The sequence below is a fragment of the Mus caroli genome, unplaced genomic scaffold (assembly GCF_978045245.1).
Source record: "Mus caroli unplaced genomic scaffold, Mus_caroli_1 scaffold_3, whole genome shotgun sequence".
NCBI classification, from domain to species: domain Eukaryota; kingdom Metazoa; phylum Chordata; class Mammalia; order Rodentia; family Muridae; genus Mus; species Mus caroli.
The window spans coordinates 68,791,437-68,808,567 of NW_028227258.1; the positions used below are offsets into that span (position 1 = coordinate 68,791,437).

The 17,131-nt window shown below is 45.1% G+C and overlaps 1 protein-coding gene and 1 pseudogene across 1 annotated transcript; both read right to left on the reverse strand.

The window, feature by feature from the left end:
• Positions 1–1,235: 1,235 nt before the first annotated feature.
• On the reverse strand, positions 1,236–7,343 carry LOC110291869 (splicing factor 3A subunit 3 pseudogene; annotated as a pseudogene).
• A 2,991-nt stretch (positions 7,344–10,334) lies between these two features.
• Positions 10,335–15,616, reverse strand: LOC147005579 (filaggrin-2-like). The gene is made up of 4 exons (XM_085836056.1): positions 15,329–15,616; positions 14,197–15,212; positions 12,263–13,566; positions 10,335–12,073 (listed from the first exon to the last, which is right to left on the reverse strand). The coding sequence occupies exons 1-4, from the start codon at positions 15,614–15,616 to the stop codon at positions 10,335–10,337; spliced, it is 4,347 nt and encodes a 1,448-aa protein (XP_085692182.1).
• Between the last annotated feature and the right edge of the window lie 1,515 nt (positions 15,617–17,131).

Genomic DNA, 17,131 nt, shown 5'->3' on the forward strand with positions numbered 1-17,131 from the left:
TTCAGTGCTTGTTCTTTTCTGAGTCCTAGAAGTCTGGGAAGAGTATGTTGAGAGCACTGAGTATTCTTGGACATAGACATATTTTAGCTATAATTTGTTGCCCACAGGTGTAGGTAGGTATAGGGTAGATTCTATGAGTCCATGTTTTTGTGGTTCATCCCTCTTCTTTGCAGAATAACACATATGAATTAAATTGTGCATGGTAGGTACCCTACTTTCTAATCTTTTATCTTGCAGACAAAAGTGTGCAAGATAAAAGTGTGTGTGTGTGTGTGTGTGTGTTAGACAAGGTCTCACTATGACTTGGATTTTTTTTTAATGAAAACCAATTTTGCCTTGAACTCATCAAGATCTATCTGCCCTTGTCTCCCTGCTGGGATTAAATGTGAGTGCTGTGGCATGTCTATTCATATCATCCATGTTCAGCTCCTGTTTAGTCAGTCATGTGGTGAGATTTTATATGTATAGCTTCTGACATTCCCAATAAACACAATCTCTCAGTAAACCACCTTCTCCTCTGACTCCTAGCAATCTTTCCACCCCTCCTCTCACAATGACCCTTAAGCCTTAGGTTCTGGAGTTTCTTGTAGGTGTACCCATTGGGACTGGACTCCACAACTCTGCATTTTGACTGGCTGTGGTTTTATGTATGTTCTCCATATGTTGCAAAGAGAAGATTCCTAGATGAGGAATGGATGGAGAAAATATATAAGGCCGCAATTCTATATAAAGAATGACAAGCAACTATGGAATGCTGAGAGGTTAATAATCTTACCTGGGGAAGGGCACACCAATTAGTTATCCAATACCAAATTGCCAGCCTTTGAAAACATACATACAAGTGACATTATACAGATTGATCAATATGTACATACACACACACCAACTAATGAAAAAAAGAGGCCGTGTTTTGAAGGCTTGGAAGAAAGAAGAATAAGGAGTGAATGATGTAAATATCATCTCAAAAATAAAGAAATGTTTTTTAAGAATACAATAAGTAAGTAAAATGAAAAAAAATTGCTGTATGTTACTACACTGAGCTTATTATTTATTTTTTTTATTTTCCCACAGCTATTTTTAATATAAAACAAAGATAAAACACATCTCAACTCTGCAATCTGCCAGCATGTCTTGTTTCTACAAGGTAGATACTACCTAGCAAAAAAGTCTTTAAGAACATTTGGTTGGGAAAACTTGTCTCAGGCTTCTCAGGGAAGCCCGGGCATGGCCAACCACTAGAGCAGCCCTTGTCTTTCCAGATCCTCATATGTCTCCTTGCTCACAACATTTCCACTGGAGTCTTCATAGTCTTCCTCGGTGTCAGGCTGCCATCATTCTGAAACCTTCTGCAGTTTCAGCTTGGCCCACAAGGAGACAGCATCTTCAATCTGTGTCACATTTGCAAAGTGGGCAGTGTTTGGGATGCCCAAACACCTCATGCCATGAGCATGACGCCATTTCTGCAAAGAACCGCTGAAAGGCCTTCGGCCCTCGGTAGGTGTAGTTTCCACAAATCTCACAGTTGTAGCTGATATTCAGGCCATGAAGCTTATACAGCCCGTAAGGGATAAGTTTGCTGTCCCAGCCCAAAGGCAAGTTTTTGGGATGGTTAATGATCTCATTCTCTTCATCCTCACTTTTGCTGTCACTGATCATCTCCTCATCCTCATCGTCCTCCCCTTCCCCTCCTCATTCTCCAATTCCTTCCCCTTTCCCTCCTCATCCTCTTTCTCCTCCCCCGTCCCCCCCCCCCCCGGCTTGCTTGCACTGTACATTTTCATGAGTGAGCTGTTGCTGGTCCCTGAGAATCTCCACATATTCATAGATCTGGGTTTCCAGGAAAGCAATGACTTTGTTCCTCTCAGTGTCTCTTTTTGTGCCCTTTGACTTGGGATTTTTGGCAAACAGTGACTCCAAGGATTTTCCTTTGGTGCTGAAGAGCCTCTGAGCTTGTTCTTCTAGGGTCCTACCACACTTGAGGCCCAAAGCCAACAGTGCAGATTTCAATCTGTCCAGAACTAGGGATGCCAACTCCTCCCAGGAGGAGAATCTGGAGAGGTCAAGATGGGCTACTACGTGAGTAAGGGCGCTGCTTGTCTCTTTCAGCCATCCAGGAAAGGTGCCATTATCCCACTTCTCCTCAAAGTTGGTCTGAATCTTCCCAAAGAGTTCGTTCTCATCCTGAAGGGGCTTCGCTCTATCTATGTAGTCCTGTAGGCACTCCAGCAGCATCTCCAGGTATCTTTTATACTCTGCATTCTTTCTTTAGGAATGTCAAATAACTGGTCAAAGATGGACTGGTATGTGATGTAATCCAGCTTCTCAGATGCCTTCAGGTTAATGTACTTGAGATAGCAGTCATGGAGATCAAGGTAGCAACCATATCCCTCTTCATCTGTGAACTCCACCAAGTTTTGTACCTCTTCTCTTGGATTCTCTTGAGCCTTCAGTAGCTCCTCAAATTTCATTGACATTGACACACAGATCTCATTTGGGTGCTTCCAATGAAATTCCTTTATATCCTCGAGTCTGTTATAGAATTCAGCAAACTTGTTGGGTCCTGAAATAGCCTTTCATAGTTCATCTTTATCATTATACAAATCCCTCAGGTTCCCACTGACCTCCATGTACCTATCTTGCATGGCCCGAGTGCAGTGACTGGAACTGATCTGGTTCCAAAGTGTAGACTTCTTAGTAAGCATCTCTTTGGCCATAACATCCATAAGCCATTCCTTCCCCTCATGATAATGCCTTGCTGCTGCTCTAAAATTAGCTCCGTTTTCCCTTGGCCACAGCACCTCAATTCAGACCACTAACACTGCTGGAAACACCATCTGCTGCCTTTCTATTATTTATTTCTTGAGACAAGGAATTGCTACTTAGCTCATGCTGGCCTTGAACTTCTGATCTTCTGTTGTAGCCCCCAAAAGTTCTTATTTTAAAGTACTTTTGTTGTAATTTGTTGGAAAAGATTGTGTTCAATTTGATTAAAACACATTATCAAAAGACACTTTTTATTAAAACACATTATCAAGTATCTTAGGATCTGGAATATACAATTTTTCAAGTATGCTTAAACTTCAAGTTGTGGTCAGAGGCTTATGGGAGACACCCATGTATACGACCTCTGTTTCATACATTGTCACACACAGGCAAATGAATATTGATTTATGAACCAAATGAGTTTCAGGCACTCTTAGATGTTTACATACAGACTTAAGAACATGCTTTGGCTTGAGAATTAGAAAACTATACCCTAGTTCCAGCAGCATTTTTGAGTCATTGAATAGTGTTGGCAGGTCCATTTCTTTGACTTTGATTCACTTCACCTACAATAGAAAGTCTTTGAGGTAAGTACAGAACTTGAATTTCTGTTTTTAAAATACTTGTATTAAATGTGGTTTTTGTCATATATGTATGTAGTGCATTCTGATGAATGTCACCCTGCGCTGTCTGAACAACCCCAGTCCCTTTCAGCACACCTTCTTTCCTACAAGTCCCTTTCCTCAGTTCATGTTTTTCATTTCACATTATATCTTGCTGAGTTTAACCAGAGACATCTGTATGATGGGTTTAGAGGTGTGCGTTGGAGCCTGGTGGGAACTAACAAGTATGAAGTCATACTTGCTCCTCTCCCAGGATCCATCAATAGCCAATAGTTATGAATACCATAGTTCCATAGGGAAGGGTAAGGCTCTTATGAGCCCCTCCCAGATCTCTGGTTGTCTGTTGGCAGGCCAGTCTTAGGCTGGCATATTGCAGGAAGCTACAGCTGCTGTGAGATTATGATTGCATTGGTTGTGTCATGCTCAGAAGGTATCATTTCACAGCCCTTCTTTCCATCTTACATTTGTTTCTCCTCCTCTTCTGCAGTATCCCCCAGGCTTTGGAAGCTTCCTTTAGGCAATGACTGCCCAGGTCACCTCTTTATTTCTTGACTAGACTAGTTTTTCTTTTAAGGGGCTTAAGTTTCTTGTGTTCCTTTTATATTTTAGTTATTAATCTAGCTGGATGAATAACTGACAAATAGTTATCTTCTGTTTTGTAGGCTGATTTTTTTCTTCTGATAATTACTTCCTTTTCCATGTAGAAGTGTTTTAGTTTGATGCAGTTCGATTTGTCAGTTCTTGCTATTACTTCCTAAGCAAACAGAGTTCCATTCATGAGGTCATTGCATACACCTTTATCTTAAAATGTTTCCTGTATGTTTTCTTCTAGTAGTTTCAAAGTTTCAGATTTTCATTAAGATTTTTAAATCCATGTTTAAAAAGCACTAGCATAATTAAACATATGTTGGGCTTAACGTATCATTTCCATACATGTATGTAATGTACTGTGTGAGTTTTTGTTAACTTGACACAAACTAAAGTTATCTGGAAATAGGGAGTTTCAATTTAAGAATTGCCTCCATCATACTGGCCTACAGATGTGTGTGCAGGCATTATATTGCATAAGAAATGCTGAGGAAGGAAGGTCCAGCCCACTGTGGGTGGTGGGCACTTGGACAGGAGGTATTGGGTTATATAAGAAAGCAAGCTGAGCAAGCCATGGAGAGCAAGCCAAGGTGGAGCATTCCTCCCTGGTCTCTGCTTCAGTTCCTGTCTCAGGTTTCTGCCATGGACTCCTGCCAAAGCTTCCCTTGATGATGGACTATAATTTGTAAGCCAAACAACCCCCTTTCCCCTTCAGGATTCTTTTGGATAGTGTTTTGTCACAGCAACAGCTAAGTAAACTAGGATAGAAATTGGTACAGGAGAATAAGATATTACTGTGATGAACTTGAATATGGTGGTTTGGGAAAAGACTGACTGGATTTTGTATTTTTGCTACAAAAGGCCATTAATGCCCACAGAAGGTTGGAAGCAGTATACACATTGGAGGTCTGACTTGTGAAATTTCAGAGGGAAGCAAAGACTGTCAGGACTGTTTATGTGATATTTTGGATTAAGAATTTATGGAAAAATTAAAGATTTGTTTCTGAGGAAGTTGGTGCTGATTATCTGGGGCTGAAGAATCAGCTGTGATTATGAGGCCATCGTCATTGGAGCGAAATCTCCTGGAAAGTATTCTTTTGGGGTCAGCACACAAAAATCTATGGTCCCAAGGGGGCCATAGCTGCACATCAAACTGGCTGCATAACTGGGCAAATAATGTACAAGACTCTCCCAGATGATAGTGGGTTTGAAGGAGGATAGGAATTATTTGGTTTACAAGTCACCCAGTCCATCATCAAGGGAACCGAAAGCATTAACCTGGATTAGAGGAGCAGAGACGATGGAGGACTACTGCTTACAGACTTGCTCTCTGTGGCTTACTCAGCTTAATTTCTTATACGGCCTAGGAACCATGCCCTGTGATGGCACCACCCATACTGGGCTGAGCCATATCACATCATATCATATCATATCATATCATATCATATCATATCATATCATATCATATCATGTCATGTCAGTCAGTTGCCCTACATACTTATCTATAATCCACTGGAAGTAGTTTTTCAATTGAGATTCCTTCTTCCCAGATGACTGTAGTAGTTGTATCAAGGTGACAGAAAACAACCAGCACATGTACTTTATGCATATTTCCCCCACTGTTGTCCTCCTTCTCTGCTCCCTCCTCCTGGCACTGGTCCTCTTCTTTCTCAATAGTTCTCTGAGCACTATTGCATATTACCGTCTTTTTCTAAATTTGAACTTTTCTGGTACAATTTCATTGAGTACGTTTTCTGTGTCAACAGTAAACATCCCAGCTCCCACTGAGACACTACAATGAGGTAGGCACTCTGCGATGTGGGGAATGACAAAATGAATTTCTTCTTTGATTCTGTTCTTCCACACAGGAGAACTCATTGCCATATCAAATCTCACCACTAGACTTAAGGCTTAGGGGAACTTTGGGCATATCTGAGGCTGTGACTGACAATCTGCTTTCATCATGGATGCCTAGTTTATGTTGGATTTGTGGCTTTGGTTTTATCTTTTCACAGGTAACTTTGAACTGTTTCCTACTTCCCTTTGCATAACCTTTCTGTTTACTATGCTTTAAGCTGTCATGTGACCTCATTTGTGCTTCCCCAACCCCTTCTATTTCTCATTCTAATAATGTTTGTCATTGTTTTTCTGACTCTTCTAATTACATAGACCATAAGTATGGAGCTTTTTAGAACATGACTTCATCCCAGGAGTCTTTAACTTTTGACTCAATGTCTTCCCTCCATTGTAACAGTAACCTTTCAACATTTAGTGCATCTGACCTTTCCAAAGACAGGAAAATGTAGGTGCCTTTAACTCCCAAAGACTTTGATGAGATCTTATCAAGATGCCTCTTGAGCACTGCCCTTTTGTTTCACTTTTAAAAACAATCTTTAATTTAATCTCACATTCCCTCTCCCACATGACTTTGTTTCATTCTGCCAGGCACAGTCCTTCTCCCTTATGCAGCCTCTGATATCTTATGCATTTTCATTTTTAATCATTTTTTTCATACAATATATTTTGATCTCTCCCATATTTTTCTTCTCTCCCAACTTTTCCCAGATCCCACCTCCACGCCCACTCAATTCTATATTCTCTCTCTCTCTCTCTCTCTCTCTCTCTCTCTCTCTCTCTCTCTCGGAAAAGAAAGAAACAAAAATGAAAACAAAACAAGAATCAAAGCTAGAAAAAACACAATTAAAAAAATACAGGCAAAAGAGAAGATAAAAATGCCAAAACAAATAAAAATGAAACAAAAAGTCTACCAAAATACCACTGAGTTTTTTTACTGTTGGCCAGCCACCCTGGGGTTGAGGCCTACCCCAGAGTCTAGGCTGGTTGATGTACTCCATTGGAGAAAGCTGATTTTTTTTTCTTTATTAGCAGTTATCAGTTTATTGGTTAGGGGTAGGACCCTGTCTGGCTTGAAACTATGCAGGTCTTGTGTGTGCTGCTTTAGTCTCTGTAAGTTCATATGTATACCAGTTCTGTTGTATCTGGAAGAGAATGTTTCTTTGGAGCCATTCACCACTTTTGCAGTCTTTTAGCCTCTTTTCCTACTTAGATCTCTTATCCTTGATGGGTGGGGTTTGAACCCATGTAGGACTGAGTGCTTCAAAGTCTCTCATTCTCTCTGCATTGTCCAGTAGTGGGTCCCTGTATATTAACAACCATCTACTGCAAGATGTGTCTTTGATATGGGTTGAATGAGGCACTGATCTACATAGTATTATGTTACTAGGAGTAATTTTACCACTATATTCTTTTTAGCATAATAATAGTATTAGGTTTTCCCTTTGCCGTAGACCTTTCTAGTCTCATTCTAGTCTATCTAGATACTTTACCAGTGTCAGGTATGGGTTTCATGGTCCTTAAATCCAATCAAAAAGTGGTTGTTTCACAATTACACCCGTTTGTCTTGCAGGCATTTAGTTTTAGATCACAGAGTTTATAGAAGGTGAGTTTGATGATTGCTTTTCTCCTCTGGTAGTGTAACTTCCAGGACCATGAAAACCAGTCAGGAGGAGTAATGTTTCTAGTTAGGCACTCAGCTTTTACATGTTCAATCAACTTTTTCATGTTTAGTAAGCTATATAAATGTTATCTTAAGAAATAGGGCCTTACCATCAGGTTGTAGTGAAGAGCCAATAGTCTTGGTAATAGCTGTGATGTTTGGAGGATTCCATGGGTTCCTTTGGCCAATGTCTCAACAAGATGTAAACTGTTATCAGATACTGTACTTGGTGGCCTAAGATGTCTAGATGGAACAGTGTCTCCTCCATTATTTGATGACTTCATTTAGACTCTTTTCATATATATACACATTTAGCTAATAATCACATATAAGAAAAGCAGAATATTTGTCTTTTAGGGTCTGGATTACATCAGGATAAACTTTCCTAGCTCCATCCATTTATTTGCAAATTTCATTTTTTAACAAGTGAATAATATTTCATTGTGTAAATATAAACATTTTCATGATTCTCCAGTTGATAGACATCTAGGCTATTTCCAATTTCTGCCTATTATGAATATATCAGCAGCAAATATGGATGAGCAAATTCCTCTATAGTAAAGTTTCCACTTTTCAGGTGTATGCCCATCACTTGTATAGCTGAATCTTGAGGCACATCAATTCCCAACATTCTGAGCCACAAGCCCACTGATTTCCATAGTGGCAGCGCCAGTTTAGGCTCCCACAGGCAGTGAATAAATATGATTATGTGTGTGTCTGTGTGTTGATATATGCTTGTGAGCACAGGTGTCCTCCGAGGCTAAGATCTCTAAGAGCTGGAATTAAAAAGTTGTGAGCCACCTTGTATGGTGCTGGGGACAGAAATATGTTCCTTTAGAAAAACTGCACTTTTTCCCTGTTGGGCCACGTCTCTAACCCCATTCTGTCCCTTGCTTAACTATTCTGGTGAAAATTTCTAATACTGTTTAATTTTGGTAAAGTGTACACCTTTGTGTTGCTTTTGGTTTTAGATATTTTTCTTTATCATTTGATGCTCACTGTGGGTTTATTAAATACAGTGTTTACATGTTGAGTTATAATAATTTCATAGTTTATTTACTCAAGGATTATATCCTGAAGGGATTTTGAATGTTTTTTTAATCCTTCATCCATTGAAATGATTGAATAGTTTTTGATCTTTTACTTAGTTTGCATGTTGTGATTTTGTGTTATACTTTGATTGGACGGATTTTCGTTTATTGTCTAGGTAAAGCTCTGTGAGTGTTGTGAAATATTCCAGTAGGTAGGATTGTCCACATCCATGGTGGTAGAGTTTGGTAGGACTCTCACTCTTACTCTGCAAAGGCCACAACCTACATGTGACTGCAAATACTCGTTGCCTCAAGTTGTGGAGCACATACCAGAATCTTTGTTTCTCCCTATTGGTCTGTCCCAGGTCTCTGACTCTTACAATGTTTCACTCTATGTTCTCCCATAGCCACTCACCTAAGAATATATCTAAGCCTCCTGTTTTGTTTCTTCCTTGCAGAAGGGATGATGGCATGGTACCTCAATTCTACCAATTTGAAATGTCAGGGTTAGTGGTTTTATATACTCACCCAGGGATTTCTCTTTAGTTTGAATTCCACAACAAAGGTCAAGAAAAGAGCTTAAATTAGGGGAAAAGAGGAGTAGAACATAAAATTATGTTTAGGAAATTGTTGGTGTTTTACTAAATAATCTTTGATTAGTGTTTTCTTTGAAACTACAAACTTGCAGAAAAATTTTAAAGCTCTTAACTAGTCTTGACATTTTGGACATTGTCACTGTTGTAATAGTAGTAGTAAACTCTGCTGAAGTTAATATCTTGTATGTTTACAAATTCATGCAGTTTTTCCTAGTTGGGAACGATTTAATTGCTTTTATTCTATAGAAAATTTAAGGTTCCCATAACCTCCACTGTCATGGATATTTGTATTCATGTATTTAACAGAGAAAGTCTATAACAATAAATCTTATTCCCAGAATTTGTAATATAGTAGGAAATGGTCACTTAGAATTATATTTAATGTTGGCTGTGTTGATATTGATTAATTAAAGGACACCCAGTTAATTCAGTATAAAATATTTCTGTAAATAATATGGATAGTAATTGAAGGGAGGAAAGGACTAGAGGTGGTTGATTTTCTCCCTTTCTTTTGACTCTATTGTTAGCATTAGAGTATTTTAGAAAAAAAAAATGTACAACTGACTACTTGGAAAGGAGTTATGTTTGTAGCAATAAAAAGAAAAACAATAAATATATATTCAGATGAAACATTTATTGGCAATTTTAATCTGATACAATTTTCTGATTCCTCTATCTAGGAAATCAGGACAGTAAATTCAATAGAAATACAGAATACCACAAGTGACACAAAAGATGAAAATATTGTGAATCCCCAACCAGGAAGCAATCAAATTCTTTGTTTAGGACATGAAATTTATTATAATACTACAAGAAAAACTCTGACTTCTAAAAGTATGTCCCTTGCTTCTTGGATAGGTTTTTAACCATAAATTAAAACAGCATACGGAAAAACCAAATGATTGCCTCAAATAATTGTTAAATGTTGATTTTTAAATCCCAAACCAAAATCATATATATTTTAATCATATATTTCTGACTATGGTTCAAATATGTTTTACTTTTTTCATTTAGTTTCTTCTATCCAAGAAGCTAAATAACTATGTAGACCTACAAACAGATCTTGCACCAAACAACATTAAAATAGTAATACAGTTAATATAAAATATACCACCTACTGCCAAAATAAGGAATCATGTTAAATGTTTTGTCTTACTAAGCATCTCCTTCCTCTTGTGTTTAGTACTTATCGTTTATTATATTTTATACTGGCTTTTCATTCAAAGTAATAGGATCTCTGTTCTTGGACATATGTATATAGCGGAGTATTGCTATCTAAGTAGGCAGAACCTGACTTCATTTTCCCCTTTTCATTGTTACCTCTGGTTCTTCTCTTCCTGTCATCTAAAAATTGATTATATTTACGGATGGTCCTTGGTTGGGCAGATCCAGGCTCCTGTCCTTCTGTTCCTTCACCCAATATGGTTGCACTTGGTAAATATATACACTCTTCAGTTCCAATGCAGGATAGGTTGGGAAAGGAGTTATTGGAAGAAGATATTTGATTTGTATTGTTGTTATCACTTGACAGATGATAGCTATCAATTGATTCGTTACGGGTATATAATTGCCTTTCATTAGGGCTGAATCCAGACTGATTTCCAAATAAAGGGGATTCTGAATGTTTCTGAAATAATATGTATTGGCTATCATCAAAACAAGACTGGACAATTGGCTGGATCTGACAAATTTGTTGTTTGCCTTTATGACTGTGGCCATAATGGAAATCATTGTCATCAGAATGTTCAGGTACTACTACAGAATGACCATGACTACACTCATGCTCTCTAGTTGTACTACAGGACTCAGTAAGATTGTAATAATCAAATGATTGGTCAGGACCTGTTTCTGACCCTCTGTATTTAAAAACTAGCTCTCCGATTTGTTCATTTGCTTTGGATCCTACATGATCAGAAATAGAGGAAGATTGTCCACAAGGTAAGACTTCCATATTTGTTGCTCTACCTGCAGAACTCAAAGGAATAGAATTCTGGCTGTTGCTTCTCCTCCCGCCAGAAGGTCCATACCCAGACTGACCATAGTCATAGTCTTGAGGGCCATAGCTACCATGTCTCAAGGATTGACTAGATTCATACTGGTTAACACTAATGGGTGATCGAAAATGATTTCTGCCAAATTGGCCAGGTAGTCTACTTGATTTTTTGCTTATGGTATTCTGTGATTGCCAATGGATACTATGTGATAGATGAACAGGACTTTGAGGTCTACCCCGTTGGCGATGCACAGACTCTCTCTGTTGATGTCCAGCGTGACCGTGACCAGATCCAGAATGTCTCTGTGGGACTACTGAGTGTTCCTCACCCTTACTGGACTCAGGGTGCACTGGTGATCTCCTTGGAGATCTACCAGAGCCAGACTGTGAGGGCTGTCCCTGGACGGCCTGAGGCTGTCTACTGCTGTCTTGAGAGGGCCCTTGAGGTCTGCCCCGTTGGCCATGCACAGACTCTCTCTGTTGATGTCCTGCCTGACCGTGACCGGACCCAGAATGTCTCTGTGGGACTACTGAGTGTTCCTCACCCTCACTGGACTCAGGGTGGACTGGTGATCTCCTTGGTGATCTACCAGAGCCAGACTGTGAGGGCTGTCCCTGGCCGGACTGAGGCTGTCTACTGCTGTCCTGAGAGGGCCCTTGAGGTCTGCCCCGTTGTCCATGCACAGACTCTCTCTGATGATGTCCTGCCTGACCGTGACCGGATACAGAATGTCTCTGTGGGTCTACTGAGTCTTCCTCACCCTCACTGGACTCAGGATGGACTGGTGATCTCCTTGGTGATCTTCCAGACCCAGACTGTGAGGGCTGTCCCTGGCCGGACTGAGGCTGTCTACTGCTGTCCTGAGAGGGCCCTTGAGGTCTGCCCCGTTGGCCATGCACAGACTCTCTCTGTTGATGTCCCGCTTGACCGTGACCGGATCCAGAATGTCTGTGTGAGACTACTGAGTGTTCCTCACCCTCACTGGACTCTGGGTGGACTGGTGATCTCCTTGGTGATCTATCAGAGCCAGACTGTGAGGGCTGTCCCTGGCCGGCCTGAGGCTGTCTACTGCTGACCTGAGAGGGCCCTTGAGGTCTGCCCCGTTGGCCATGCACAGACTCTCTCTGTTGATGTTCTCCCTGGCAGTGACAGGATTCAGAATGTCTCTGTGGGACTACCGAGTGTTCCTCAGCCTCACTGGACTCAGGGTGCACTGGTGATCGCCTTGGAGATCTACCAGAGCCAGACTGTGAGGGCTGTCCCTGGCCAGACTGAGGCTGTCTACTGCTGTCCTGAGAGGGCCTGTGAGGTCTGCCCCATTGTCCATGCACAGACTCTCTCTGTTGATGTCCTGCCTGACCGTGACCCGATCCAGAAAGTCTCTGTGGGACTACTGAGTGTTCCTCACCCTCACTGGACTCAGGGTGGACTGGTGATCTCCTTGGTGATTTACCAGGGCCAGAATGTGAGGGCTGTCTCTGGCCAGACTGAGGCTGTCTACTGCTGTCCTGGGAGGGCCCTTGAGGTCTGCCCCGTTGGCCATGCACAGACTCTCTCTGTTGATGTCCTGCCTGACCGTGACCAGATACAGAATGTCTCTGTGGGACTACTGAGCTTTCCTCACCCTCACTGGACTCAGGGTGGACTGGTGATCTCCTTGGTGATCTACCAGGGCCAGAATGTGAGGGCTGTCCCTGGCCTGCCTGAGGCTGTCTACTGCTGTCCTGAGAGGGCCCTTGAGGTCTGCCCCGTTGGCCATGCACAGACTCTCTCTGTTGATGTCCTGCCTGAGCGTGACCGGATACAGAATGTCTCTGCGGGACTACTGAGCTTTCCTCACCCTCACTGGACTCAGGGTGGACTGGTGATCTCCTTGGAGATCTACCAGAGCCAGACTGTGAGGGCTGTCCCTGGCCGGCCTGAGGCTGTCTACTGCTGTCCTGAGAGGGCCCTTGAGGTCTGCCCCGTTGGCCATGCACAGACTCTCTCTGATGATGTCCTGCCTGACCGTGACCGGATCCAGAATGTCTCTGTGGGTCTACTGAGTCTTCCTCACCCTCACTGGACTCAGGGTGGACTGGTGATCTCCTTGGTGATCTTCCAGACCCAGACTGTGAGGGCTGTCCCTGGCCGGCCTGAGGCTGTCTACTGCTGTCCTGAGAGGGCCCTTGAGGTCTGCCCCATTGGCTATGCACGGACTCTCTCTGTTGATGTTCTCCCTGGCAGTGACAGGATTCAGAATGTCTCTGTGGGACTACCGAGTGTTCCTCACCCTCACTGGACTCAGGGTGGACTGGTGATCTCCTTGGAGATCTACCAGAGCCAGACGGTGAGGGCTGTCCCTTGCCGGATTCAGGCTGTCTACTGCTATCCTGAGAGGGCCCTTGAGATCTGCCCCATTGTCCATGCACAGACTCTCTCTGTTGATGTCCTGCCTGACCGTGACCGGATCCAGAATGTCTCTGTGGGACTACTGAATGTTCCTCACCCTCACTGGACTCAGGGCGGACTGGTGATCTCCTTGGTGATCTACCAGGGCCAGAATGTGAGGGCTGTCCCTGGCCTGCCTGAGGCTGTCTACTGCTGTCCTGAGAGGGCCCTTGAGGTCTGCCCCGTTGGCCATGCACAGACTCTCTCTGTTGATGTCCTGTCTGAGCGTGACCGGATACAGAATGTCTCTGTGGGGCTACTGAGCTTTCCTCACCCTCACTGGACTCAGGGTGGACTGGTGATCTCCTTGGAGATTTACCAGAGTCAGACTGTGAGGGCTGTCCCTGGCCGGCCTGAGGCTGTCTACTGCTGTCTTGAGAGGGCCCTTGAGGTCTGCCCCGTTGGCCATGCACAGACTCTCTCTGTTGATGTCCTGCCTGACCATGACCGGATACAGAATGTCTCTGTGGGACTACTGAGATTTCCTCACCCTCACTGGACTCAGGGTGGACTGGTGATCTCCTTGGTGATCTACCAGAGCCAGACTCTGAGTGCTGTCCCTGGCTGGCTTGAGGCTGTCTACTGCTGTCCTGAGAGGGCCCTTGAGGTCTGCCCCGTTGTCCATGCACAGACTCTCTCTGTTGATGTCCTGCCTGACCGTGACCGGATCCAGAATGTCTCTGTGGGACTACTGAGTGTTCCTCACCCTCACTGGACTCAGGGTGGACTGGTGATCTCCTTGGTGATTTACCAGGGCCAGAATGTGAGGGGTGTCCCCGGCCTGCCTGAGGCTGTCTACTGCTGTCCTGAGAGGGCCCTTGAGGTCTGCCCCGTTGGCCATGCACAGACTCTCTCTGTTGATATCCTGCCTGACCGTGACCGGATCCAGAATGTCTCTGTGGGACTACTGAGTGTTCCTCACCCTCACTGGACTCAGGGTGGACTGGTGATCTCCTTGGAGATCTACCAGAGCCAGACTGTGAGGGCTGTCCCTGGCCGGCCTGAGGCTGTCTACTGCTGTCTTGAGAGGGCCCTTGAGGTCTGCCCCGTTGGCCATGCACAGACTCTCTCTGTTGATGTCCTGCCTGACCGTGACCGGACCCAGAATGTCTCTGTGGGACTACTGAGTGTTCCTCACCCTCACTGGACTCAGGGTGGACTGGTGATCTCCTTGGTGATCTACCAGAGCCAGACTGTGAGGGCTGTCCCTGGCTGGCTTGAGGCTGTCTACTGCTGTCCTGAGAGGGCCCTTGAAGTCTGCCCCGTTGTCCATGCACAGACTCTTTCTGTTGATGTCCTGCCTGACCGTGACCGGATCCAGAATGTCTCTGTGGGACTACTGAGTGTTCCTCACCCTCACTGGACTCAGGGTGGACTGGTGATCTCCTTGGTGATTTACCAGGGCCAGAATGTGAGGGCTGTCCCTGGCCTGCCTGAGGCTGTCTACTGCTGTCCTGAGAGGGCCCTTGAGGTCTGCCCCGTTGGCCATGCACAGACTCTCTCTGTTGATGTCCTGCCTGACCGTGACCGGACCCAGAATGTCTCTGTGGGACTACTGAGTGTTCCTCACCCTCACTGGACTCAGGGTGGACTGGTGATCTCCTTGGTGATCTACCAGAGCCAGACTGTGAGGGCTGTCTCTGGCTGGCTTGAGGCTGTCTACTGCTGTCCTGAGAGGGCCCTTGAGGTCTGCCCCATTGTCCATGCACAGACTCTCTCTGTTGATGTCCTGCCTGACCGTGACCGGATCCAGAATGTCTCTGTGGGACTACTGAGTGTTCCTCACCCTCACTGGACTCAGGGTGGACTGGTGATCTCCTCGGTGATTTACCAGGGCCAGAATGTGAGGACTGTCCCTGGCCTGCCTGAGGCTGTCTACTGCTGTCCTGAGAGGGCCCTTGAGGTCTTCCCCGTTGGCCATGCACAGACTCTCTCTGTTGATATCCTGCCTGACCGTGACGGGATCCAGAATGTCTCTGTGGGACAACTGAGTGTTCCTCACCCTCACTGGACTCAGGGTGGACTGGTGATCTCCTTGGAGATCTACCAGAGCCAGACTGTGAGGGCTGTCCATGGCCGGCCTGAGGCTGTCTACTGCTGTCTTGAGAGGGCCCTTGAGGTGTGCCCCGTTGGCCATGCACGGACTCTCTCTGTTGATGTTCTCCCTGGCAGTGACAGGATCCAGAATGTCTCTGTGGAACTACCGAGTGTTCCTCACCCTCACTGGACTCGGGGTGCACTGGTGATCTCCTTGGAGATCTACCAGAGCCAGACTGTGAGGGCTGTCCCTGGCCGGCCTGAGGCTGTCTACCGCTATCCTGAGAGGGCCCTTGAGATCTGCCCCATTGTCCATGCACAGACTCTCTCTGTTGATGTCCTGCCTGACTGTGACCGGATCCAGAATGTCTCTGTGGGACTACTGAGTGTTCCTCACCCTCACTGGACTCAGGGTGGACTGGTGATCTCCTTGGTGATCTACCAGGGCCAGAATGTGAGGGCTGTCCCTGGCCTGCCTGAGGCTGTCTACTGCTGTCCTGAGAGGGCCCTTGAGGTCTGCCCCGTTGGCCATGCACAGACTCTCTCTGTTGATGTCCTGCCTGACCGTGACCGGATCCAGAATGTCTCTGTGGGACTACTGAGTGTTCCTCACCCTCACTGGACTCAGGGTGGACTGGTGATCTCCTTGGTGATCTACCAGAGCCAGATTGTGAGGGCTGCCCCTGGCCGGACTGAGGCTGTCTACTGCTGTCCTGGGAGGGCCCTTGAGGTCTGCCCCGTTGGCCATGCACAGACTCTCTCTGTTGATGTCCTGCCTGACCGTGACCGGATCCAGAATGTCTCTGTGGGACTACTGAGCTTTCCTCACCCTCACTGGACTCAGGGTGGACTGGTGATCTCCTTGGAGATCTACCAGAGCCAGACTGTGAGGGCTGTCCCTGGCCGGACTGAGGCTGTCTACTGCTGTCCTGAGAGGGCCCTTGAGGTCTGCCCCGTTGGCCATGCACAGACTCTCTCTGTTGATGTCCTGCCTGACCGTGACCGGATCCAGAATGTCTCTGTGGGACTACTGAGTGTTCCTCACCCTCACTGGACTCAGGGTGGACTGGTGATCTCCTTGGTGATCTACCAGGGCCAGAATGTGAGGGCTGTCCCTCTCCTGCCTGAGGCTGTCTACTGCTGTCCTGAGAGGGCCCTTGAGGTCTGTCCCGTTGGCCATGCACAGACTCTCTCTGTTGATGTCCTGCCTGACCGTGACCGGATACAGAATGTCTCTGTGGGACTACTGAGCTTTCCTCACCCTCACTGGACTCAGGGTGGACTGGTGATCTCCTTGGAGATCTACCAGAGCCAGACTGTGAGGGCTGTCCCTGGCCGGCCTGAGGCTGTCTACTGCTGTCTTGAGAGGGCCCTTGAGGTCTGCTCTGTTGGCCATGCACAGACTCTCTCTGTTGATGTCCTGCCTGACCGTGACCGGATCCAGAATGTCTCTGTGGGACTACTGAGTGTTCCTCACCCTCACTGGACTCAGGGTGGACTGGTGATCTCCTTGGTGATCTACCAGAGCCAGACTGTGAGGGCTGTCCCTGGC

Excerpts from the sequence above, each read along its gene's own strand:
- LOC147005579 (XM_085836056.1), bottom strand. The coding sequence starts at position 15,616 with ATGGACAGCCCTCACAGTCTGGCTCTGGTAGATCTCCAAGGAGATCAC. Across the intron at positions 13,567-14,196 it reads TCTGGATCCGGTCACGGTCA|TGGATCCGGTCACGGTCAGG; the intron begins GGCAGGACATCA and ends ACAGAGACATTC. Across the intron at positions 12,074-12,262 it reads ACAGAGACATTCTGAATCCT|TAGTCTCACACAGACATTCT; the intron begins GTCACTGCCAGG and ends AGGAACACTCAG.